The sequence below is a fragment of the Diaphorina citri genome, unplaced genomic scaffold (assembly GCF_000475195.1).
Source record: "Diaphorina citri unplaced genomic scaffold, Diaci psyllid genome assembly version 1.1 scaffold2091, whole genome shotgun sequence".
In the NCBI taxonomy this organism is placed as follows: domain Eukaryota; kingdom Metazoa; phylum Arthropoda; class Insecta; order Hemiptera; family Psyllidae; genus Diaphorina; species Diaphorina citri.
The window spans coordinates 1-23020 of NW_007379516.1; the positions used below are offsets into that span (position 1 = coordinate 1).

The following is a 23020-nucleotide window of genomic DNA, read 5'->3' on the forward strand; positions in this document are numbered from 1 at the left end:
TCACATTGACTAATAGACCCTATAACGAATTTTTTATATAAAACTATCTATAAATAAGTAAAGTCTAACTTTTTTTTTGTTAGATATAACTTTATATAGAAAAACTTAACTGTAATTTCTTCTATTGATTACAATTGATAGGCTATCTTATTCGTCTGTTCTGTTTACTTGACCAGTGACCAGTAGATCAGGTTCAGATCCTAGAGGACGTTCGCTACTATTTCCTAGATTGATCTGTGGTCTCCACTCCCCACATATTGATAAAACGCTACGACGTTTCTGTGTGTGTGGAGTGCAGAGTAGTTTCGTTCGGTTAAAGAATAAAAGAATAGAGTAGAAATATATACCTTGTTCATCCTCCTGGGATAAGACTGAAAAATCCCTTTACCCCCGCAGTCTAACCAAGGTCTCATATATTTTGACATATTATGGGGAACATATATTACAGGGGGATATTTTAGTCCAATGTGATATAATACAAAGTATACAAACTTATCTATGTAGATAGTAGTCAATTTATCTTCTTCCTCTCTCAAAGTTGAAAGGGTTGAATTCATAGTTTTTTTTTCTAATATAATAAAATTACAATTACTTAGTGTATTTTTAAACAGGATGCCTCAATTTGGTCGGATAGGTACTAATTGATTTTATCTCAAGAAAAGTTTCTTCTCCAAATACAAATCTACTGAATAGGTATACCTAGAGGCGGTTCAAACATATGAGTTGAACACAATAGGCATTGTTCCTAATTTTTGGATGCGATCGAACTGAATCAAAACTTTAGTAGTTTGGTCTTCGGATTCCAGATTTATATAGAGTGAGGAAAAAGTATAAGAGCTGGAAACCCGTGAATACCTTTTGAACGGCTTTAGTTAGACAGAAAGCTGAAACCGTTAAAGAAGTATTCAAGGGTTTCGAACATGATAACCTGAACAGGTATTCTCAAAAGAGAATCACAACTCTAAAAGGAAAACTAATATAGGTTGGTTGCATTGAGATGGCACTTTTCAAGATGGATAGGTAATGTGCAATGTTGAAATTTCGATGCAATCATAAAATGTAAGATCAACATATAGCAATCTAATAAATTCCAATGTTCTAATGTAAAATCCACCTCAAGATTGAAAATAAACAACTTCGCATAAAAAAAAAAAGAAAAACATTGAATTTAACTTTATTCCTCACAAAGAACTTGGAAGTTTACGTAATTTATGTTAAAGTTATTTTATGTGTTTAGATGATAACAAAATAATAATAATAAAATTAAGCTAATCTCTATCATTATTACCCATTAGGAGTATAATACACAATACTATGAACTTAGTAATACCTATAATGTATGAAAAGGGGACCTTCAAATACAAAATTACTTTGAAAAGATAAGATAAACTGTGATATTTACGGTAAAATCACTTTTTTCTCAGTAAAATCCATAAAATAATATAGAACAGCTTTGACAAAAGAAACCTTTCCATGATGCCTTCTTGAATTTTCAGTTTCGTCAAGTAAGTAGGTAGTAAATGTCTTTGATTGACTTGGTATTGAGAATTTAGCCATAGCATAAATGTGGATACTGGATACGTTCAGAATTAAATCATGAACAACTTATTACCTTCTGTTGTTTACCGTTAGATGATTAATCTTGCATTAGGACTCTACAAAAAAACTTAACAAAACATTAATGATGATGATCTTACCTTAGTTTTAGATGTCTGTGGGCTTTCAGTGTTGACCACCACAGCATACACTTCGACGTCATAGATCTCTGCGCCAGCCTCTCTATCCAAAATCTGAGCTGTAGTTACGATGCCAAGTTTGGTGTCAATATCAAACAGTCGATTCACTTGTTTTCCTGCAGTGGTTGTAATATTCGTCACGTAGTATTCGATTTCAGCGTTTTGTTGTTCAGCTTTGACAGTCAATATGCTTGTGCCTGGAGGTTCATTCTCGTACACACTGCCACTATACTCGTTTTCTTCAAATGCAGGTCCTGAAGTGCCAGGGCTGATAAGGGTGACATAAGCGTCTGTAGATTTTCTATCAGATTGAACTGCTTCATCAGTTGCTTTCACTGAGATCTGATATCTAGGTAGAGGATCCGAGATGAAGTACTTCAGGTTGAGAACACCTGTACTACGATGTAGACGAAAGATGTCCATATTACCACTGGTGAGTTCATAAGTGACAAGTCCATTTGTTCCAGAGTCCAGGTCCTTCGCTTGTATTTGCATAATCTGCATAGCGCCATAGGATTTTTGTTGGGGTAGAATAGCGGCATTCATCGAGACAAACTGAGGTGCATTATCATTCGTATCTTCTACAATAACCGTCACTAACTTTTCTGCAAATAGCCGGTTTGATTCTGGTATGGCTTGATCTGTAGCTACAACAGTCAGTCTAAACGTATCCACAGATTCTCGGTCAATTGGTAGCAACGTATGTATAACACCTGTTTTCGGATTAATGTGAAAATGGAATTTGTCTGGATGTTGGCTATTTTCTGGCTCTTGTTTGGAAATGGCATACAATATCTTGCCGTTGATTCCAGAATCAGGATCCTCAGCAGTCACAGTTACTATAGGCGTGTTAATGGGGATGTTCTCACGAATTTGGTGTTAGATATAACTTTATATAGAAAAACTTAACTGTAATTTCTTCTATTGATTACAATTGATAGGCTATCTTATTCGTCTCCTGCAAGAAAGGGGAATCATTGAAAGCATCAATTGCTTGCAATGATTTCTTTCCTCTTCGACTTCCTCTATACAACCTATTTCTCCTCGTATATGAGAGATCCATACACTTCATGCTTTTATTATTCGTATTTTAATCCACAATTCCACCTTACTTTGTGAATGAATAAACTGACAGGGTCCGCTAATTTGTTAGTCTCTCTTATGACAAGTTTGTCCGAGAGATTGGTCTTGGGAGGGTTTTATGTTCAACTTTTGTTCCTATTGTTGGAAATTTCAAGTAAGGAAAGGGAAAGACCACCTTATATTCCTGTAAACAAGTGCATCCACTGAGTCCTACCTATAGTTCATCCAGATCAATGTGACAGCAATGAGTCATCAACCCAAAATGAAGGAACCAATCAGATTGCAGGAAATCCTTACATTGTTGCAATTCAGGTAAAGGTCTATTTTTGATAAACTCTCTCTTTTAAAATGCAGAAGTAGCTCTAAGTTCAGAGGTTGGATTCCAGAACAGATAAGGTGGATATCGCCTTACCTGACTTTGTTTCACTTTCGGAGGAAGCACTGTGCAATATAGCTTCCCCTTTTAGAGTTTGGCATGTTTGGCAACAATGCCTTTTTTTTTTGCTGTCACATTGATCTGGACACACTATAGTCAGTATCAGTAATCACTGCAACCCATTCTGTAGAGAACATAGAGGAGCTTGCTGTCACATTGATCTGGACACACTATAGTCAGTATCAGTAATCACTGCAACCCATTCTGTAGAGAACATAGAGGAGCCTATGAATTCAACCCTTTCAACTTTGAGAGAGGAAGAAGATAAATTGACTACTATCTACATAGATAAGTTTGTATACTTTATAGAGGAGCTTATTGTAATAACACATTACGTTACGTCCAAGAATAGTACATAGTTAGGAGTTACATATTTATAACATTAACATTTATAACTCCAAAGTATTTAAAAACATAAAAGAAACTCGAGAGCTCTTTGATGCACACACATTTAACCAAGGCAAAACCAAAGCCACTTTACAAATAACTTCGAAATTATTTCCCACATAATATTTCTTTAAACTTTAATCTTCTTTTAGAAAAATAAAATATATATTCGTAGGTATTATGTGTAGATATAGGTACCTATAAATCTACAGGGTGTCAAAAAATATTTCTCCATCGAAAGCCTTTGGGTTTAATTTTTCTAGTGTCCCCTCCCCCCCACCCAATTAAGTGAACTTTGTTTTCGTAGTTTCCTATTACAAGAAAAAACAAACACCCCGTAGAAAAATTCAAAATCTTATCCATCAAGCAAAAGTTTTTCACAACGTTGAAAAATCAAAAATCTTCTAAGTTACCTAGTACCTACTTATTGTACCTACATTATTTTCTAGTGTGTAAACCTGTTTCGGATTTCTACTAATTACGATCATTTCCTATGTCTCAAAGTCCGGAGGGGTTCTCAGAAACACCCAGTATTTATACATTAACATATGAATATTAAGTCTTAAGGTATTTTTGTTTCTTACCTTCTTATACGTATCTTTAAGAAATGTATACGGGAACTTCGAAAAGTAGGTATCTTGCCTCCTTTTCCCTGTTGCGTACTCGTTTAAGTAGGTACTATGTACTCATTCTAAAAGAAGGAGAAATTGCCTTCTGATTAAGTCTAATTACCTATCACTATTCAATATTACATGTCAACTTGTTTTCGTGAAGTGACCTAATCCCATTTTGGGCCATCAGTGTTCCCGTTAGGGCCCTTCTTCTGAGTTACAGTTCATTGAACTACGAGTTATAAAAGGCTTAGTTCAAGACGAGAATTTGTGGCATGTCATTCCTTACTAGTTTGATTCATAGGGATTTTTGGACACAAGTTTTGGGTTTGGAGACTTGAGAAAGGGAGCTAGTCAGTGATAGAATAGGTAATATAGGAGCATAAATGCTAAATACATATGTATATTTTACTCTTGGCTCTAGGTATGTTATGGATCTGCATTTAACAGAACAGAGCTTAACATCATGTAATTTACGTGGTGAGCCGTGTAACACGAGAATGTATTTAAAAAAAATAGAAAGAGGTCTAGAGGTTCTAATGCTGGGTCGTTCGCATTTCCGAAATGAAATTTCAAATACCAGAAGCCCAGAACTTGAAGATATATTAAAAGAAGTTAATCTACAAATCAGATCATCTGAATACTATCTGACACCCACTGCAGGCTGATGGGTTTAACCCTTGTTGTCAGAAGGACGTATTTTTGATACCCTCATGTTGCTTTAAAAGGAGGAGAAATAGGTTGTATAGAGGAAGTCGAAGAGGAAAGAAATCATTGCAAGCAATTGATGCTTTCAATGATTCCCCTTTCTTGCAGAATGATCAGAAGGAGAAACAAGGCAAACGAATACTCGTAAAAGAGACAGAAGGGAAATTTGTGTCTTTCGTTTCTAGTTTTCAATATATCGAGGGAAACAAATTGAACACAAACAGGTTAAATCCAACAGGCTTGAATATTTGGACTGAAAAATACTTCTTAAGTAGATCGGACTTAAATACCTACTTCAATTTTGAAGTGATCTCTTTACTTGGAATGATTAATGGATCACGCCATCAGAAAAATCAAATAACCTATTTAGTATTTGTTGTGTTCTATGAAAGATGGTCTCTTCTAATGCACTTACTTTGGTCTTGTCCTTGATGACCTCCAAGAATAACATGTCATGTCATTATTACTGTACCTATGTAACTTTTAATTTAAATTTAATCATTGCTGGAAAATCCTGAAATTCTTGTGTTACATTTCATTATTCATCTGAACAATTCCACTAGTGTTCTATGAAAGATGGTCTCTTCTAATGCACTTACTATGGTCTTGTCCTTGATGACCTCCAAGAATAACATGTCATGTCATTATTACTGTATGTAACTTTTAATTTAAATTTAATCATTGCTGGAAAATCCTGAAATTCTTGTGTTACATTTCATTATTCATCTGAACAATTCCACTGTGTAATCCAGAACATTGATATTATAATGTTACCCCTTATCAGAAAGTTCTGGTATAGATGAGGCAAGCGAGATGTACGATCGTCTTTAATCTCCAAGCATTCAGCATCGACATCACAAACATATTCAAATGATCATTTACAGTTAAAAACTTCCTAACTGAAAAACTTCTTGTTCAAATCATAGGTACACTAAACTTTAAACTTGCAAAAGCAATAAATCATACTGCTAATTTCTGAGCTGTTCTCAACCTTGATTCTGATTCCTGTGGTTCCTGAATAAGCGAAGAAAGACTTGGGTCAGTGGTTTTATATTCATTTGTGTTCAACATTTAAGACAAACAGTTCCATCTGAATTTTAAATTCTACGCATGGCGCCTGATTAATAATTGCCAATTTGAAATTTCAGAAAACAAGAGACAGATGCTGTCTGGTTATATGTCAATTTTGATAATTAGTATGACCACTTCCTTTTCAATCAGAGCTGGTTTACTGTTAGTGCTCCTAAATTAGCTCAATTGCCCCTACGAGAAGCAAAAGCCAACTGGTGCATCATTTTAGACACTAAATAAAGAACACAATATTATGTTCTTTAGGCTATAAGAAATTAATAATTGCCAATTTGAAATTTCAGAAAACAAGAGACAGATGCTGTCTGGTTATATGTCAATTTTGATAATTATTATGACCACTTCCTTTTCAATCAGAGCTGGTTTACTGTGAGTGCTCCTAAATTAGCTCAAATGTCATACCTATTGCCCCTACGAGAAGCAAAAGCCAACTGGTGCATCATTTTAGACACTAAATAAAGAACACAATATTATGTTCTTTAGGCTATAAGATCAGTTGTGTAAAAGCTCAAGCTAGATAAGCCAAAGATAGGTAATGTGAATCAGATGGTACCAGTTGAAGAAAACACCAACTCCAATAGTATTAGGATGGTCTGGTCCGTTTGTTATTCCTTCATACATGATGCTATGCAATTTGTTTCTCAAGCATAAATTCGTACGTTTAATATATTTTTGTTTGTAAATTATTGCCCTACTGAGTTGCAAAAAAATATGGCTGCAACTTTCAGCTCTATTGCATTCTAAGTACTATCCGTTTTTTACTGCCCTTTTGTGACTTCATCGGTCTTGAGGTGCTTTCACGTATCGAGTCCTTGATCTAACGTTTTCCGTTTGAGACTATTAAAATGCAAATTTATGTATCCCTCGCTAGGATAGAAAGGTAGACTTACTATTGAGACAGAAAATTTGTGAACAATGTGATCAATTGATTATACTGATCATCTAAGTTGAGACCCATAAAGATCTGAAGAAGCTCTGAAGTTTTGGTAGTTCCCCCATTGATAGTGGGTAGTTCAAAACTTCCAAATAGAGAGCCATTTCACAAAAGTGCTCGGGCTAGTAAGACAATTGCAAATATTAAACAAAAACCTTTTTTGCCTGATGAATCCTTTAGGTTTTAAAGTCATTAAAACAACTTGATTCCTTCAACTCTTCAGTGGTGTGGTTTGGAAAAAGAAAAGGAGGCTTTTTCTTGAGCCCTATCTGAATATTAGATAGGAGTAGATCCTTTTCTTTCTATGTATTTTCATATAATTTCCATTACCCTCTTCTTAATTGTGGTGTCCTTTTACTTTCTGGGCGCAATCTCTAATTTTTGCACCTAATTAGACACATCAAAGCGTCATGTTGCGGGGATATTAGAGGGGCGATTGATTTTGGGCTGATTTTGGGTCCCAAATATCACGTGCTCTCCCTAAATTTAAATGTTATTGCATATTTAGTGTGCAAGAAACCCTCGTCGCTCGAATGATTTAGTACACCACTGAGCTCAAGCTCTCCAAGTCTTTCATTAAGTTTTTATAAGAAATGAAATAAAAATTTCCTCTTCTTCTTTGTTTTGTGTCGTTCGTTTGTTTTAATTATCATCAGACCTGAGGTGTTCCGAAATATTTGGGCCCCGCGATTGCTGTTTTATGGCTTTTGGTTTCTCTGCCCCAGACGAAATGAACGTATGAGGATATTTAGTCTTGTCTGGACAAGTAGGCTTCTTCCAGTGATCTGTAGCGTAGGAGATGCTCCTGCTAGACGCATATTTGATTAAAACTTATATGCATAAATATCTTATAGTGACCAGCGGGCCTTTGTTCAGCATTTGCGTTTCTTGCAACTTGTATCTAACCTACTTTATTTTATTTCTTTTCAGGTAAGACCTTTGGTCATTTGCTCTCACTCCTGAAAATCTTCCAACAATGGTGAGTTTCCTTCTACTCTGCATGAATAGAGCTTTTTTAATTGAAGACAAATCAATCCCTATATTGTACTTTCTACTAGGTATTTTATTTTCTTTTCAGGTAAGACCTTTGGTCATTTGCTCTCACTCCTGAAAATCTTCCAACAATGGTGAGTTTCCTTCTACTCTGCATGAATAGAGCTTTTTTAATTGAAGACAAATCAATCCCTATATTGTACTTTCTACTAGGTAAGTATACCTACTCATTAGCTTCTAAACATCGTCCTAATTTCTACTGATCTCATCCACGCGTATGTAGGTACCTCCACCTGTTAGTACTCTTACCAGTCTTAGTCATATGACTACCAAATGTCCATTTTATTCTTGGTCATCAATTCAAGAACCTGTAAAGAAAACATCAGATGATTATAGAAATAATACAACAAAATCCATTATTTCTTACGTAATCTAAATCTATCGGTTGTATTCGATTGACTTTAAATTTTTATTATCGTTTATCCATCCGGGTAAGTACTAATTTAGAAACATAAAATTATGTAGTTTAGATGTTGCAAGATGTTTTGTGATATCAACCCGGCAACCTCTGGATGACACCTCTGTTCAAACGTTTGAAACCATGAACCAAAATATGAAACTGGGGAGAAAAAGAGATACTGAACCATCACCTGGTTATTTTTGAAAAGGATCAATTTAAAGCCTACAATCAATAAAACCTTTTATCGCGGTATTTATCTAGTACAAGGTGTACGGGGCTGAAATGACATCAGACACAGGGGACAAACTGTCTTTTGCCCCTCGTAATTTCTTCAGTATGGCACACTTTTAATTTACCTCAAAGTATTCACTGGAATGTAATGATAATATAGGGCTAAAAGGGGTTTTTATTTTTGTAATAATATGATGATTTATCTGGATATTTTTTTTTTTTTCCTTTCAAATGGATGACTCCTAGATATATGTAGATACTTGTACATATTATTTCTGTCTCCCCTATACTATGACTTTTTTTACTCTTATGAAAAGTTATCTTGAAAGAAAATTTCTTGGTTTTCCAATCCAATATTAACGACACATTGTAACAAGATTTTCATATTCCCTGTATATTCACAGGTATGAGATCACGATAGTTGGTTGTACTCTGTATATTATACAATCAACCCCCAAATATCAAAACCCTCACACATCATGAAAACTATTAATTTATTTTCACCTGGGTTTAAGGGGATCCAAACAACCCCTCGCTAGATCCTTTTACAGGCATGAAGTTAGGTAAACTCAGATGGAGTAAAGGTCTTTTTGCTTTCTCTTTGAGTGGCTTTAGCCGGGTAATGCGCTTGTGGTAATTTTCAGTCATATTCAGTTTTTGGGGCGAGTCTATTCTCGGCAGTTTTTCATTGTCCTTTGGGTCCTGTTTGGGCTATGATATTTTAAAGCCCTCTTCTTCTTCCTAGCCTTTTCCTTTTTAAATAGTTTCGGCGTTTCTTGCGAAATGTGGCTGTTTTACGTTGACCCTTCCCTTCTCTAACTAAAATTGTAGGCCCTCCAGATTAAAATTGTAGACCCTCCTCTTCCATTCTCAACACCAATATAAGTGACTCAACTTTGTATTTTCAACAGGTTCAAAACTCCCTAAATTCAGCCTTAACTATTGAGTTTTACCAACCAGTGTGTAACCTTTCTTAACATTCCTACGGTGCTTCTATTAGCTACCTAGGATATTTAGAGACCCAGTGGTTCTTAGATTTAGCTTCATTTTATACTAGATCTAATATTCTAATCCTAATGACCTTCATCCATCATTCAAGCTCGGTTGACACATTTTTTCTTGTCTCATCTTTCTCTTCCTCTCTCTTGTTCCTCTCTCTTCTCCCTCTCTCTTTCTCTTTCTTTCCCACCCTCCATTTTCTCTCTCCCCTTTTATTTCTTCCTTGTCTCATCCTTTCCTGTTTCTCCTTCCCACCCCCTAAAGGATGGGTTAAGCCTCTACGAATCTACTAATCCCTCCCTCTCTTTTTCTTCATTTTCTCTCTTCCCTTCTTTTATTTTTAGATGTAAAGATGGGTTTTTTCCTTACAATTTTGGTCACCACTCATTCCCTGCTTCTAGACGATCAGAGATCATAGCAAAGGGATTTTTTTCTGGTCTGATAGGCAGTGGAACGAACAGGGATCTTTCTAGTCACTGTCAAAAATACGGTAATTACAGGTGATCCCTATCAGAGGAGGTTCCTTATTGAAGACTCGATGTTGGGCTGTGATAGCATGTCTAAAACACTTCTTGATGTAACGAGACTTTACTAGACCATCCTCACACCTGATGAAATGCATAAGACGACTGTAACCAACACTTTTTTCCGTGTATATTCTGACGAAAACTACTCATCAGAATTGGAAAATGTAGGTATGTGTATCTGTCAGCCAATGGCTAAAAGTAAGGCTGTCGCTGTCGGTCTTAGACAAGAGATTTTGATCCTTGTATCTAGCTCCACGATATCTACCCTTCAACAAGTTATCACACTATTGTTATTGGATGTAGATGCACTCCTCTAAATTGTAGACAACTCTTGCCAAAATTATAAAAACTGGCTTAGATTTTTTCCCCTAATGAGTCCAAAAATCTCTCATGGTCTACCTATAGAAAAAAATATAAAATGGGAACCTTGTATTTGGACAGAATGGACAAGTCCGATTTGATTTAGATATAACGGAAGTTGAGTAGATGACAAATCAAATTGAACCTGCGCCATTCATTGTCACATGAGAAGACATACAAAGGTGTACCGAAATTCCTTTGGATCGTTTGATCGGTATCTACAATTTTTAAAATAAAGTAGGTTAGATACAAGTTGCAAGAAACGCAAATGCTGAACAAAGGCCCGCTGGTCACTATAAGATATTTATGCATATAAGTTTTAATCAAATATGCGTCTAGCAGGAGCATCTCCTACGCTACAGATCACTGGAAGAAGCCTACTTGTCCAGACAAGACTAAATATCCTCATACGTTCATTTCGTCTGGGGCAGAGAAACCAAAAGCCATAAAACAGCAATCGCGGGGCCCAAATATTTCGGAACACCTCAGGTCTGATGATAATTAAAACAAACGAACGACACAAAACAAAGAAGAAGAGGAAATTTTTATTTCATTTCTTATAAAAACTTAATGAAAGACTTGGAGAGCTTGAGCTCAGTGGTGTACTAAATCATTCGAGCGACGAGGGTTTCTTGCACACTAAATATGCAATAACATTTAAATTTAGGGAGAGCACGTGATATTTGGGACCCAAAATCAGCCCAAAATCAATCGCCCCTCTAATATCCCCGCAACATGACGCTTTGATGTGTCTAATTAGGTGCAAAAATTAGAGATTGCGCCCAGAAAGTAAAAGGACACCACAATTAAGAAGAGGGTAATGGAAATTATATGAAAATACATAGAAAGAAAAGGATCTACTCCTATCTAATATTCAGATAGGGCTCAAGAAAAAGCCTCCTTTTCTTTTTCCAAACCACACCACTGAAGAGTTGAAGGAATCAAGTTGTTTTAATGACTTTAAAACCTAAAGGATTCATCAGGCAAAAAAGGTTTTTGTTTAATATTTGCAATTGTCTTACTAGCCCGAGCACTTTTGTGAAATGGCTCTCTATTTGGAAGTTTTGAACTACCCACTATCAATGGGCGAACTACCAAAACTTCAGAGCTTCTTCAGAGCTTTATGGGTCTCAACTTAGATGATCGGTATAATCAATTGATCACATTGTTCACAAATTTTTTGACTCAATAGTAAGTCTACCTTTCTATCCTAGCGAGGGATACATAAATATGCATTTTAATAGTCTCAAACGGAAAACGTTAGATCAAGGAAGGCTCTCATTGGTTCTATCCGAGCAGATTAGGCACTATTACTATTATCTATTGGAGAGAGGAGTAAAAGGATCAGTGCAATATGAAATACAAAATGAATATATTCTTTCCAAAAACACGAACTTTTCTTTTGTACAAATGACAATATTTCAGGTAGAGGAGAGGAAATATATATACTTTTGTCCCTTCGAAGAAAAAAAAATTGTCCCTTGACAAAACCAGTTTTCTAAATTTAATCCGAAGGATAATAATAAAATACCATGAATGAAAATTTTGGACACTTTTGTTAAGGACTTAAAATATATATCGGTAGTCATCCTCAGAATATTTCAAATGCTTCCCTTATGCACCTTCTTTGTTAATTTTAATCAAAAAATATACCTATTGGTATCACACCAATCATAGGTTTACACGTAATATTCTGATTTATATCATAATATTTTTAGCTATTCATTTATTTGTCCATTTCAGATCAATTGGATTTCATATTCATAATCATCCATATTTTATATTAAGGCATCATTTGCTTGATACACACTGCAGGGATCGAAAATTTCACTCGTGAGCGCAATGAGTATATTGTGAACCTTTTTTAATGAGCGCAAAGGGTACATTTTAAACAATAGATGTGCTCATTTGGTATATTACGGTTGGAACAATACAAGATCTAAATGATGATTTATAATGGTCAAGTTCTTTTCAATTTAATAGTTTACTTTTCTTGGTATTCTTATTTTAGTACTAAATACAAGTTGCTGAGTACCTGTGGGTACGCACCTCTTTAGCACTCCAACAGATTTGGAAGGGTGAAGTTGTTGTGGATATTATGGGAAAATCTAAATTGTCCTTGAACAATTCATTTTCAAATTTCGACGGCAAAGGCTGATTTCTGTCTCCTTAGCCAGAAACAGATTTGCCTACCCTAATGCACGGGTATTTCTTATGAACATTCTTTGTAAATTCCAATGAAAGCAATACTCATACTTCTCAAACTCACATTGATAGATCACCTAGAACCAAAGAGGTCATTAGGGACATGATATTTTTGTTTCGTCCCTGGGTCAATTCCGAACCATTTCTTTTTGTCTTTTGTGTTAAATAGAGGATTGAGGGTATGGTACCTATTTGTTGTGTTTGTTTGTTTTGGACTAGATACTAGATGTTAACTGTTATTTATCTAACATGTCATTAGCCTTTGTTTGTAACAATGTCTTAATTTTGTACTGTTCTTATTTCTCACTTGGATGTTCTTCTACCTATTTGTTCGAGACTGTGTTTCCTAGGAATCTAAAGACGTTAACTGGGGTTCGGAATGGTTTCACAGAAATCATTCTTTCCTTCCAACACCATTTTGATTCTTCGGCCTATAGGTAGTTGAAATATTACATGTTAACAACATTCAGTACATAGTACCAACCCAAGTTAATGAGATCCGTGTGTCAAAATTTCTTATTCGTAAAATCTCCCATGCCTTTCCTTCTTGTTCTCTTGTACATACCTACATCATGATTCTAGCTTTTACTTCCGAGTTTCTGAGTAGGTGTTGTTCAGTAATTACCAGAAGAAGCGAAGAACAGGACAAAGTAGGTGGGAAGAAAAGGAAAAGAAATATTTGAGAGGCGGACGTTGTACGAAATGGTCTCCGGGTACGAGGTATAACTGGTTGGATAGGCTAGCATGGAACATAATATGGAGCATGGAACACAGGAAACGTCATGTACAGGGAGGGGGACATGCTAATCATTCTGCAGGCTTGAATTTCGCGCAGGAAACATTTAATTAATTATTCTCATAAAATAAACCAAGTTGTTTTAATGACTTCAAAACCTAAAGGATTCATCAGGCAAAAAAGGTTTTTGTTTAATATTTGCAATTGTCTTACTAGCCCGAGCACTGGTGCTAACTTTTGTGAAATGGCTCTCTATTTGGAAGTTTCGAACTACCCACTATCAATGGGCGAACTACCAAAACTTCAGAGCTTCTTCAGAGCTTTATGGGTCTCAACTTAGATGATCAGTATACGTAATCAATTGATCACATTGTTCACAAATTTTGTGTCTCAATAGTAAGTCTACCTTTCTATCCTAGCGAGGGATACATAAATATGCATTTTAATAGTCTCAAACGGAAAACGTTAGATCAAGGACGTTCTTATAATATAAGATATATTTATTAAATATATTTAGTGGACTATATTTCGAAAAAGTTTCTAATTTTCAATTTTTGGTCTTTTTTTTAGTACCTAGTCATAATCACTTTGTTGCAAACGCATGTACCGTTTATTAACAAAGAAATTTATCTGAAGAACTAAAAGAAAATACAATATTATAATCTCAAGTTGATATTGCGAACCCCTAGTTTGAAATTTACAGCAGAAAAAAACCCATGCCTATTGAAAGTTTTGTAATTGAAAAAATAAATAGGTGTAGGTAAGCAACAATGGAAAGAACGACTAGGGGAATAACTGATTATCGTGTAATGTACTTTTTCATTTATTCACAAAAGAAACAGAGAAAGTTTTTTTTTTCTTCGCTCTTAAAATAAAACCTTTGTCTAAAATTTGACATGCTCGTGACAAAAATGAAGTCACTTAAATTAAACAAATGCCATAAAAACATCAGCAAAAAACTTTACACGTAAATAGTCATGAAAGATATGACTCTATGGTAGGTACCTATGGGTGTCTTGTGACTAAAATATTATGGATGGTATCATATTATTTCAACATAATACCTATGTACCTACTTGTATGTTAAATAATACGCATATGAAATTTGATGGCAATTGAAGGCGAGGGAGATAATATGAGCTTTTAATATGCATGACATTTCATTTTCATATTCTTCATCTTCTCCCACATACCCTTATTCTGGCATGGATTGCGATCGTCAGTAACATACAAATGTATTATGTTAAGGTATGTATATTTTAGGACCTTACACTTTGCTCAGTCTGGTTTTCCTCTGAACAACCTTTAGAGACAATGTTACATACATGGACTTCACGTAACTTCAGTAACGGACCATGGTAAAGGTATAAATATAAAAACAAAAGCTTGCTGTAAATACTGTATACTCGTAGACGATTTAGAACTGTAAAAAATCAATCTAGATCTCTAGAATCCGAACTATAACCTGCTGACTTAATCTTGGCAGGTGATATATGGATACATTCAAAAAAATATGCGGAAAGCGGAAGTATTTACCACACCAAACCTATTCACTGTATGTAGGTACCTATTTAGTTAAGGTAGATACAATGAGCAACTTCATAATACGTGAGTGCAAGGCCCAGAAATCTAGCAGATATAAAGAGCTTGGAAATACTCTGAATGTCTCATATTCCAAATATTCCGCTATGCTATGAAACTTTCATACAATATAAACTCGACGATATTCCACATGTGAGAGATAGAGATAGAGAAATAAAATATATTGGAGGGATAGATGTCAACTGAAAAGAGAGTGAGACAGAGATTATATTCTACTTATTCCTAGCTCGATATCACATGTGACCTTTTGCAGAATCTTGTCTTTTATATTATTATAGGTATATCGAGAGTCTCTAGTCTCTAGTTGACTGTGTCGGGAGTATGAGCCGAACCACACTTGATCTTGCAGACAATACTGCAAACCCGGGTCCTTCATTCACAATCGAGATCTGATTAGCTAACTTACGAGGTCAAATGAACTCGATATAACTCATGTGGGTTGAATGTTGAAATAACATGGAAATGCGAGAACCTGGGGTGGTTTCTTACTCTTTGGTTTATTTTGATCGATTTCCCCATTTCAAGAGCACCGTACATAGGTACGTTATTAGTAGAAATTAGGATAAACACGACAAAGAAACTGCAATGTTATCAGAGCATATGATAATCTTCATTCAAATAAAGAACATCCACAAAAAGAACCATGTAAAACAAAACCAACAGAAAATCAAACATAGATGCTCATGCTGTCAACATACGCGGCGTTCACATTGACTAATAGACCCTATAACGAATTTTTTATATAAAACTATCTATAAATAAGTAAAGTCTAACTTTTTTTTTTGTTAGATATAACTTTATATAGAAAAACTTAACTGTAATTTCTTCTATTGATTACAATTGATAGGCTATCTTATTCGTCTGTTCTGTTTACTTGACCAGTGACCAGTAGATCAGGTTCAGATCCTAGAGGACGTTCGCTACTATTTCCTAGATTGATCTTCACACACACACACACACTCCCATTAGTAGTAAGAATAAAAAAATCAAGAACTGCCTAAAGAAATTTGTGAAGTTTTGTTGAACAGAGTAACAGTAGGTCCTGAGCTGGTATCTATTCATTTCTTCAAGGTTGATTTGGATGTTGGTTGCTTAAAAAGTTCCGTCAGGCTCGGAATATCAAGCATACAAAAATAAAATTGGAGTAAATAGTTTGACTGCACTTTTTTTTGTGGTTTGAGTTGGAGCAATTACCATATGTTAATTTTACAGGCTTCATATTCAGGGTAGCAAAATTTAAAATCAGTAGAAAAACAAAAATACACAATGTAAAAGAAAGTAAAAAAAAGCAATTCGATAAAATTGACAACCAACTTTTTCTAGTGGTTTAGAGAAAACGACAAATGGATCTTTACTTGACAAATTTCAAACTAAAAAAAGTTGAAAGTATGTATAAAAACCAATTTCAAATGAAATTCCAAGCCTGGCCAGAGTTGGTTGTGTTGTGTTTATACACAGTGAATTCAGTCAGAGAGTCAGAAATGAGATATGATGTAGTGTTAATGAACCCAAACCCTAGTGCCACAGTACAGGTAGTGTGAGCATCTTTTCTGTATTGGGATACACTGATGTCAGAGACCAGAAGAACACAACATTTTTTTTTTTTTTTTTTTTTTTAACTTTTTAAAAGTGATAGGCACATTTATCGTGTTAATGGGGATGTTCTCACGAATTTGGCGAACAATAGCTGTGTTGGGAAAACTTGGTGGATTATCATTGCAGTCTTCTACATTGATTGTGAACATGAATATCGTTGATAATCTTGGTGTTCCTCCATCTGATGCTGTCACATTCAATACATAGGAATTGATCTCTTCATAATCCAACTTTTTATGAAGGTACAATATGCCGGTGACAGGATCCATATGAAAAGTGTCACGTTTATTTCCAGATCCTATTGAGAACAAAACTTCATTATTCACTCCTATGTCTGAATCAGTAGCTTGGAAGTGAAAGAGTTGAGTATTAACAGTGGTATTTTCATACACAGAAATTTTACTTTCAGTTTTGACAAACATTGGTGCATTATCGTTTTCGTCTAGCACATCAATAGTGACCATGGTTGTGGAACTCAGTTGGTTAGAAACAACAGTAGCGGCATCACGTGCTAGTACTTTCAAGTTGAACTTTGAAACAGTTTCCCGATCTAGCAGTTTTGATATAGTTATTTGACCAGTTGCTTCGTCAATAGAAAAATGCTCGTCATCGTTACCCGAAATAATCTTGTAGTAAACATCTCCATTGAGTCCTTCATCAGCATCCATTGTGGATACACGAAATACTTGGGTTCCTATTGAAGCACCTTCAGATATTTGAACTTTGTAAGGCGTTCTTAAGAACTGAGGACTATTATCATTCTGGTCGGTAATATAGACATCAACTTTTACTTTATCTTTTAGTCTAGGTGATCCATTATCACTAACAGTAGCTTCCAGAGAAATAAAGTTCTGACCTGTTGTTTGTAATAAGTTCTCACGATCAAAAGATCGCATTGTTTTGATGAAACCATTTCTTGAATCGATTTCAAAATCTCCTTTAGCATTCGATAATGCAAAAGAAAGCTCAGCATTTCTACCAACGTCTTTATCTGTTGCAATCAGTTTCCCTACGAATGAGTCAGGGGGTAAGTTTTCCATAACTGAAAAGACAAATGAGCTATTTGAAAATTCGGGTTTGTTATCATTTTCATCAATAATATGAATAACCACGGGCACTGAAGAGCTTCTAGGATATTTACCATGGTCTTCAGCTAATACTGTCAATGCATAGTAATCTCGAGTTTCCCTATCAAGAGAATTACGCACATACATGAATCCATCTGGGAAGATTCCAAACTTATCCTCACCATTCCCTTCTATAATAGAGTAAGATACAAATCCGTTATTCCCCAAGTCACTATCTTTTGCAACCAATTCGAAAAATCGATTATTTACAGGTGTGGATTCAAGAAGTGATGTTTCATAACTGCTCATATCAAACACGGGCGTGTGATCATTGACGTCTTGGATGTAAACATTGACTGAATGTTTGGAGGACAGAGACTGTTTACCCGAGTCAGAGGCCACAATTTCAATAGTAAGTGTGCTCCCTGGGGGTGATTGGATAGGTTTGTTTAGATATATTACTCCATTAGTCTCCACAATTTTAAATTGATCATCGGGATTGGAACTTAGTGAGTAGAAAATTCTACTGTTTACACCAGAATCTCTGTCTCTTGCACGGGCCACATAGATTTCCTGCCCCACTGCTGCATTCTCTGGAATTGTAATTTCATCTTTATCTCGATTGAAAATTGGAGCATTGTCATTCAAATCCAACAGAGTGATATTAACAAAGGTTTTACCATAAGAAAGTCTACTACGTGCAGAGACAACAAGATTGTAAATAGACTGCTCCTCGCGATCTAATTTTGCTGCAGTAATTATCTCACCTGTTCTATCGTTGATTTCAAATTTCTTTTTGGGATCTCCATAGACAATAGCATATTTTATCTGATCAATCGTTGCTTGCATATCTGAATTTCTTATTTTGATTTTTCCCACATCACGTCCCAAGTTTTCTTGCATTTTGTCATGATCTTCAAGTATTGAAAACGTATATCCATTGTAATGTTCGAACTCTAGTGTCTCAACCATCGAGTTTTTAATTATTTCAACAATTGCATTTTCAGTTGCTTTTCTATTGCCACCATCAACAGCTGAAATTTTCAGACGATATAGTTCCTTATTTGAATTAATAAGAGATGCTTTCAAACTCAATATTCCTGTGGTGTCGTTGATATGAAACAAACCTTCACTACCACTTTCTATACTATACGTAACCTGAGCGTTCTTACCACAATCTAAATCATAAGCAGATACTTGTACTATTGATACCCCAACTTGTGTATCCTCTGGAATTTGCTTGAAATATTGTGAAGGGTAGAATACGGGATTGTTATCATTGACATCTTCAATAAAGAGGAACACGGTGGCTGTTGAAGATTGTGGGGGTGTTCCATGATCCTTTGCGATGACCTTGAGTTCATAATCAGTTATAGTTTCACGGTCAAGTTTAGTTTTCACTGTCAATTGTCCAGTTATTGAATCTAAACTGAATATTCCAGGATATAAGAAGTTGACATCTTGGTGGAGAGAATAGGTCACACTTCCATTCGTACCCTGATCATGATCACTTGCAGTCAATGTTGCAACAAGTGTATTTGCAGCCGAATTTTCCAACAAAGAAATATTCAATACGTTTTGAGTAAATTGAGGTTTTTCATCATTTTCGTCGAGAATACTAACTTTCAGTTGTGTGTATGCCCACTTAGGATTAGGCCCTCCATCTCTTGCTGATATTTTGAGTTCGATTGAATCTTGTTTCTCTCGATCGAGTTTACTTTTGGTTGTTATCAGACCAGATGTGGGGTTAATTTCGAACCATTGATGTTCATTTCCAGACACGAATGCGTAAAATATTTGAGCATTAACACCGGTATCTTCATCAGTGGCAGTTATACCTGCAACATAGGAGCCAGCAGGTGCCAGTTCACTAAGTACAGCGGAGTATTCACTCTTCTCAAACACAGGTTCATGATCATTGACATCGTTCACGTGGATGATGAGAAAAGCTGTGGCAGTGCGAGGAGGGTTGCCCTTATCGGTGGCTATGATGGTCAAGTTGTATTTATTGATATGTTCTCTATCTAATAGTCCATTGACACGGACAATGTCAAAGCTCTGTGTACTTTCTAATCGAAAATGATTCATTTCATTTCCAGATCTAATTTCAACTTTCGTTTCACCATTCAATCCTTCATCTGGATCTACTACAGACACGGCTGCCACCACAGAACCATTGATAGCGTTTTCATCCACTGTGGCAAAGCCAGCGGTAGATGGGAAATAACGAAACTTGATAACAGGATCATGATCATTGGCATCCAACAAATTAACAGTTACATAGGTCCGTCCATCTTGTCTTGGAGAGCCATGATCCCTGGCGAATACTGTGAATACACAACTTTTTGGGCAGCTTCCACCTGGTCTCTGTTGTTGACAGTTCTGTTGAGGACATTCCAACTTTTCGGAAGTAAAAATTTCTCCCGTATCAGGATTTACTGTAAATTTTCTTTCAGTTTCAGACAGATAATAAGTTATCTTTGCATTGTCCCCCTGGTCATTGTCCGTTGCGATTACTTGTAAAACTTTGGTGCCTGGCAGTACACTTTCATTGAGCGACACACTATAGTCGCTAACTGAATGTGCAAATATTGGTGGATTGTCATTCACATCCAAGATGGTTACGTTGACCTGCAGGTATCCATACCGAGTGGGAGTGCCACCGTCCCGGGCAGATATGTTCAACTGATAAAAGTCTACAGTTTCCCGATCTAGTTTCCCGGTTGTTTGCAAATACAGATACGACGTTTCACCGCTCGGATTTGCCGTCACTTTAGCCTTTGAATTTTGTAGGGTATCAGAAACTTGGACGCTATGATCTACAGTTCTACACTACTAAAACCAATTGAAAAAAAAAAAAATGGCCTTATCAGATAGAACTTATCACATTCTGCTTTCAACCCTTTATTGGATCGAATTGGTAAACACTGATTTCGTAATCCCTACCTTCATTGCACCTACCAATGTTCAACTTGATGCATAATAAGTATGTTCAACCGGTAAAACAGAAATCCCTAAAATCTTGACCTATAATAAATTAATAATCGTTCAATCTACCTCAGAAAATCATTTTAACAAACTCACGGGATTTTTCCCGTCACTAAGAACGGGTGAACCGTTATTGCTATCGCACCGCAAGTAGCAATACGCACAAAAAAGGGGTTAATCCATATAAAAAGAAACCAGCCTGTTGGACAAATCTCGGCACATTGCAAATCTGTTGACAGCACGTGGGGGTTTGAACCCGGCGCCTTCCGTATTGGCGGATTACAAGCCTAGTTACCAGACTACCAGACTTGGGACTACACACATACTAGGCATTACCAGCTGGATGCTCATTGGACCGCACTGATAACGGCATAGCTGGGGTCACAATCTGATATTTAACAGTTGGATCAAGAATTTGATTGGTTGATTGCGAAAATTTCAGCCAATCAGACAGAGTTAAACTAAATAAAACTTAATTAGATTGTAGTCCTTTTCCATCAATAAAATATTAAATGCCGCACAACGGCAAGAAGGCGTTTTCAAAATTTCATCTTTCATAAGGTTTGGAAACGCTTGCATAGCTCCGTGCCCGATTGAGTATCACACTAGGCTTGCACACCGGAGGTCCCGGGTTCAATCCCCGGCAGTCCATGTTTTTTGGCTCTGTGCTTGGGTAGCTGTAAAGGGCGTTTATTATAGCCGATGGCCCTACTTATACCAATGGATAGCTACAGCTACTTTCATCGAGTAACCCCTCTCATGACTTTAGTACCCGCAGCCGCGCTTTCCGAGAACGAGACCGATATACTAGGTTCGGGAAACTCCGGAGGGTTATCATTTACATCCGCGACAAATATTCGAACTTCTATGGGATACGTTGGTTGACTAGAGAGCACAACCAGGTCAAAACGGTCGGTTGCGAGAGACTCACGATCTAGTACAACTGAAGTCCTTATTTCACCTGTTGTGCTGTTCATAATGAACTCTCGAGGAGGTTCATTAAACCGGTAGGTGAACCCTGGTTTGATAGGAATAAAACCAACTGCTGTGCCCCTTGGTTGTCCTTCCAACACCTCAAACTGGACCCGCGTGTCCACAGCTCTAGATTGCATTTGGGCAGAGGCATAATCCGTGTCAGAAATGTAGTTTGGAGGCGATGGGGATCTCTTTCTTCCAGGTCCTTGCCCTTGAGCTTCTATTAAAAACCACTGCCCTAAGAGGAAGAGCAAAATGCAGCGCTGCATCGTTTTTCATGCGCTGCTTTTAAGGAAAGCTGTCTTGTAGACTATTTCATGAAGAACGGCTATAAATCGCACATGATGAAGTTATTCCATGGTTAGTTAATCCTGGTCACTTAACACTAATAGTAATCACTTAAAAATACATCTCTGAACAAAGTTACTATCCGTGAACAGAAAGTTTCACACTCTGGCAAGCAACGTGTTAACACCGATTCGACACAAAATCAACACGACGCGACGGTAAAATAACTTTGAAATCAAACCGAATGAGGAATATATTGGTGTTAATAAAATTACAATAGAAAATTATTGGCTATTTAAGTTTCTAGTTATTACCTACACATTTTTACAAAATCTTCTTGAAATTAAAATAAAATAATAATTTGTTTATCAGATTACAAAGAACAAAAAATATATTTTTAAATAGCAATTTTTAAAAACTACTTTAATGTAAAATTTTAAAACAAAACAAAATAATTCAATTTTAATTAAATATTAAATTTTGATATTAATTTTTTCCTCAATAACACACGACAACACACAACACGAAACACTCCGAGTGTCGAACTGATGACTGGTGGTTGAACAAAACCGGACTAACTACAAGAAATTCCTTCTCTTCAAAACAGAACATACACATTGGTACGTATGCAACACCAGGGACGATCTTATACCTCAACAATCTGAACATATTACAAACCTTTTCAAATCATGAACAACGAAATCATAATACATAATTGGGTATTATTGTGAAGGAAGAATTTTGCGTTAATGTTGAACCAGTTCCTCTTTCACACATGCGCAGTAGCAAGTAAAAAGCAAATTATTATCTTAGGTATTATTGTGAAGGAAGAATTTTGCGTTAATGTTGAACCAGTTCCTCTTTCACACATGCGCAGTAGCAAGTAAAAAGCAAATTATTCAGAACACATAGAAGAGCAGATTTTACTTTGGAAAAGAGGAAAAGACACAAACGGCCTTTAATAGTAAAACTAAAGGTCATTTGCTTTGAAAATTAAAATACGACCCAC

At 36.0% G+C, this 23020-nt stretch overlaps 1 protein-coding gene across 1 annotated transcript; it reads right to left on the reverse strand.

Annotated features, from left to right (window-relative positions):
• Positions 1 to 1653: 1653 nt before the first annotated feature.
• On the reverse strand, positions 1654 to 21860 carry LOC113471124 (cadherin-related tumor suppressor-like). The gene is made up of 3 exons (XM_026830027.1): positions 21501 to 21860; positions 16759 to 20538; positions 1654 to 2597 (listed from the first exon to the last, which is right to left on the reverse strand). The coding sequence occupies exons 1-3, from the start codon at positions 21858 to 21860 to the stop codon at positions 1668 to 1670; spliced, it is 5070 nt and encodes a 1689-aa protein (XP_026685828.1). The 3' UTR covers positions 1654 to 1667.
• Between the last annotated feature and the right edge of the window lie 1160 nt (positions 21861 to 23020).

Bases quoted from the DNA above. Each gene is read 5' to 3' on its own strand.
- LOC113471124 (XM_026830027.1), bottom strand. From the start codon at position 21,860: ATGCAATCTAGAGCTGTGGACACGCGGGTCCAGTTTGAGGTGTTGGAA. The intron at 20,539-21,500 runs GTTACTCGATGA...CAAAATTCAAAG, and splicing joins GTACTAAAGTCATGAGAGGG to GCTAAAGTGACGGCAAATCC. The intron at 2,598-16,758 runs ATCCCCATTAAC...ATTCGTGAGAAC, and splicing joins TTCGCCAAATTCGTGAGAAC to ATCCCCATTAACACGCCTAT.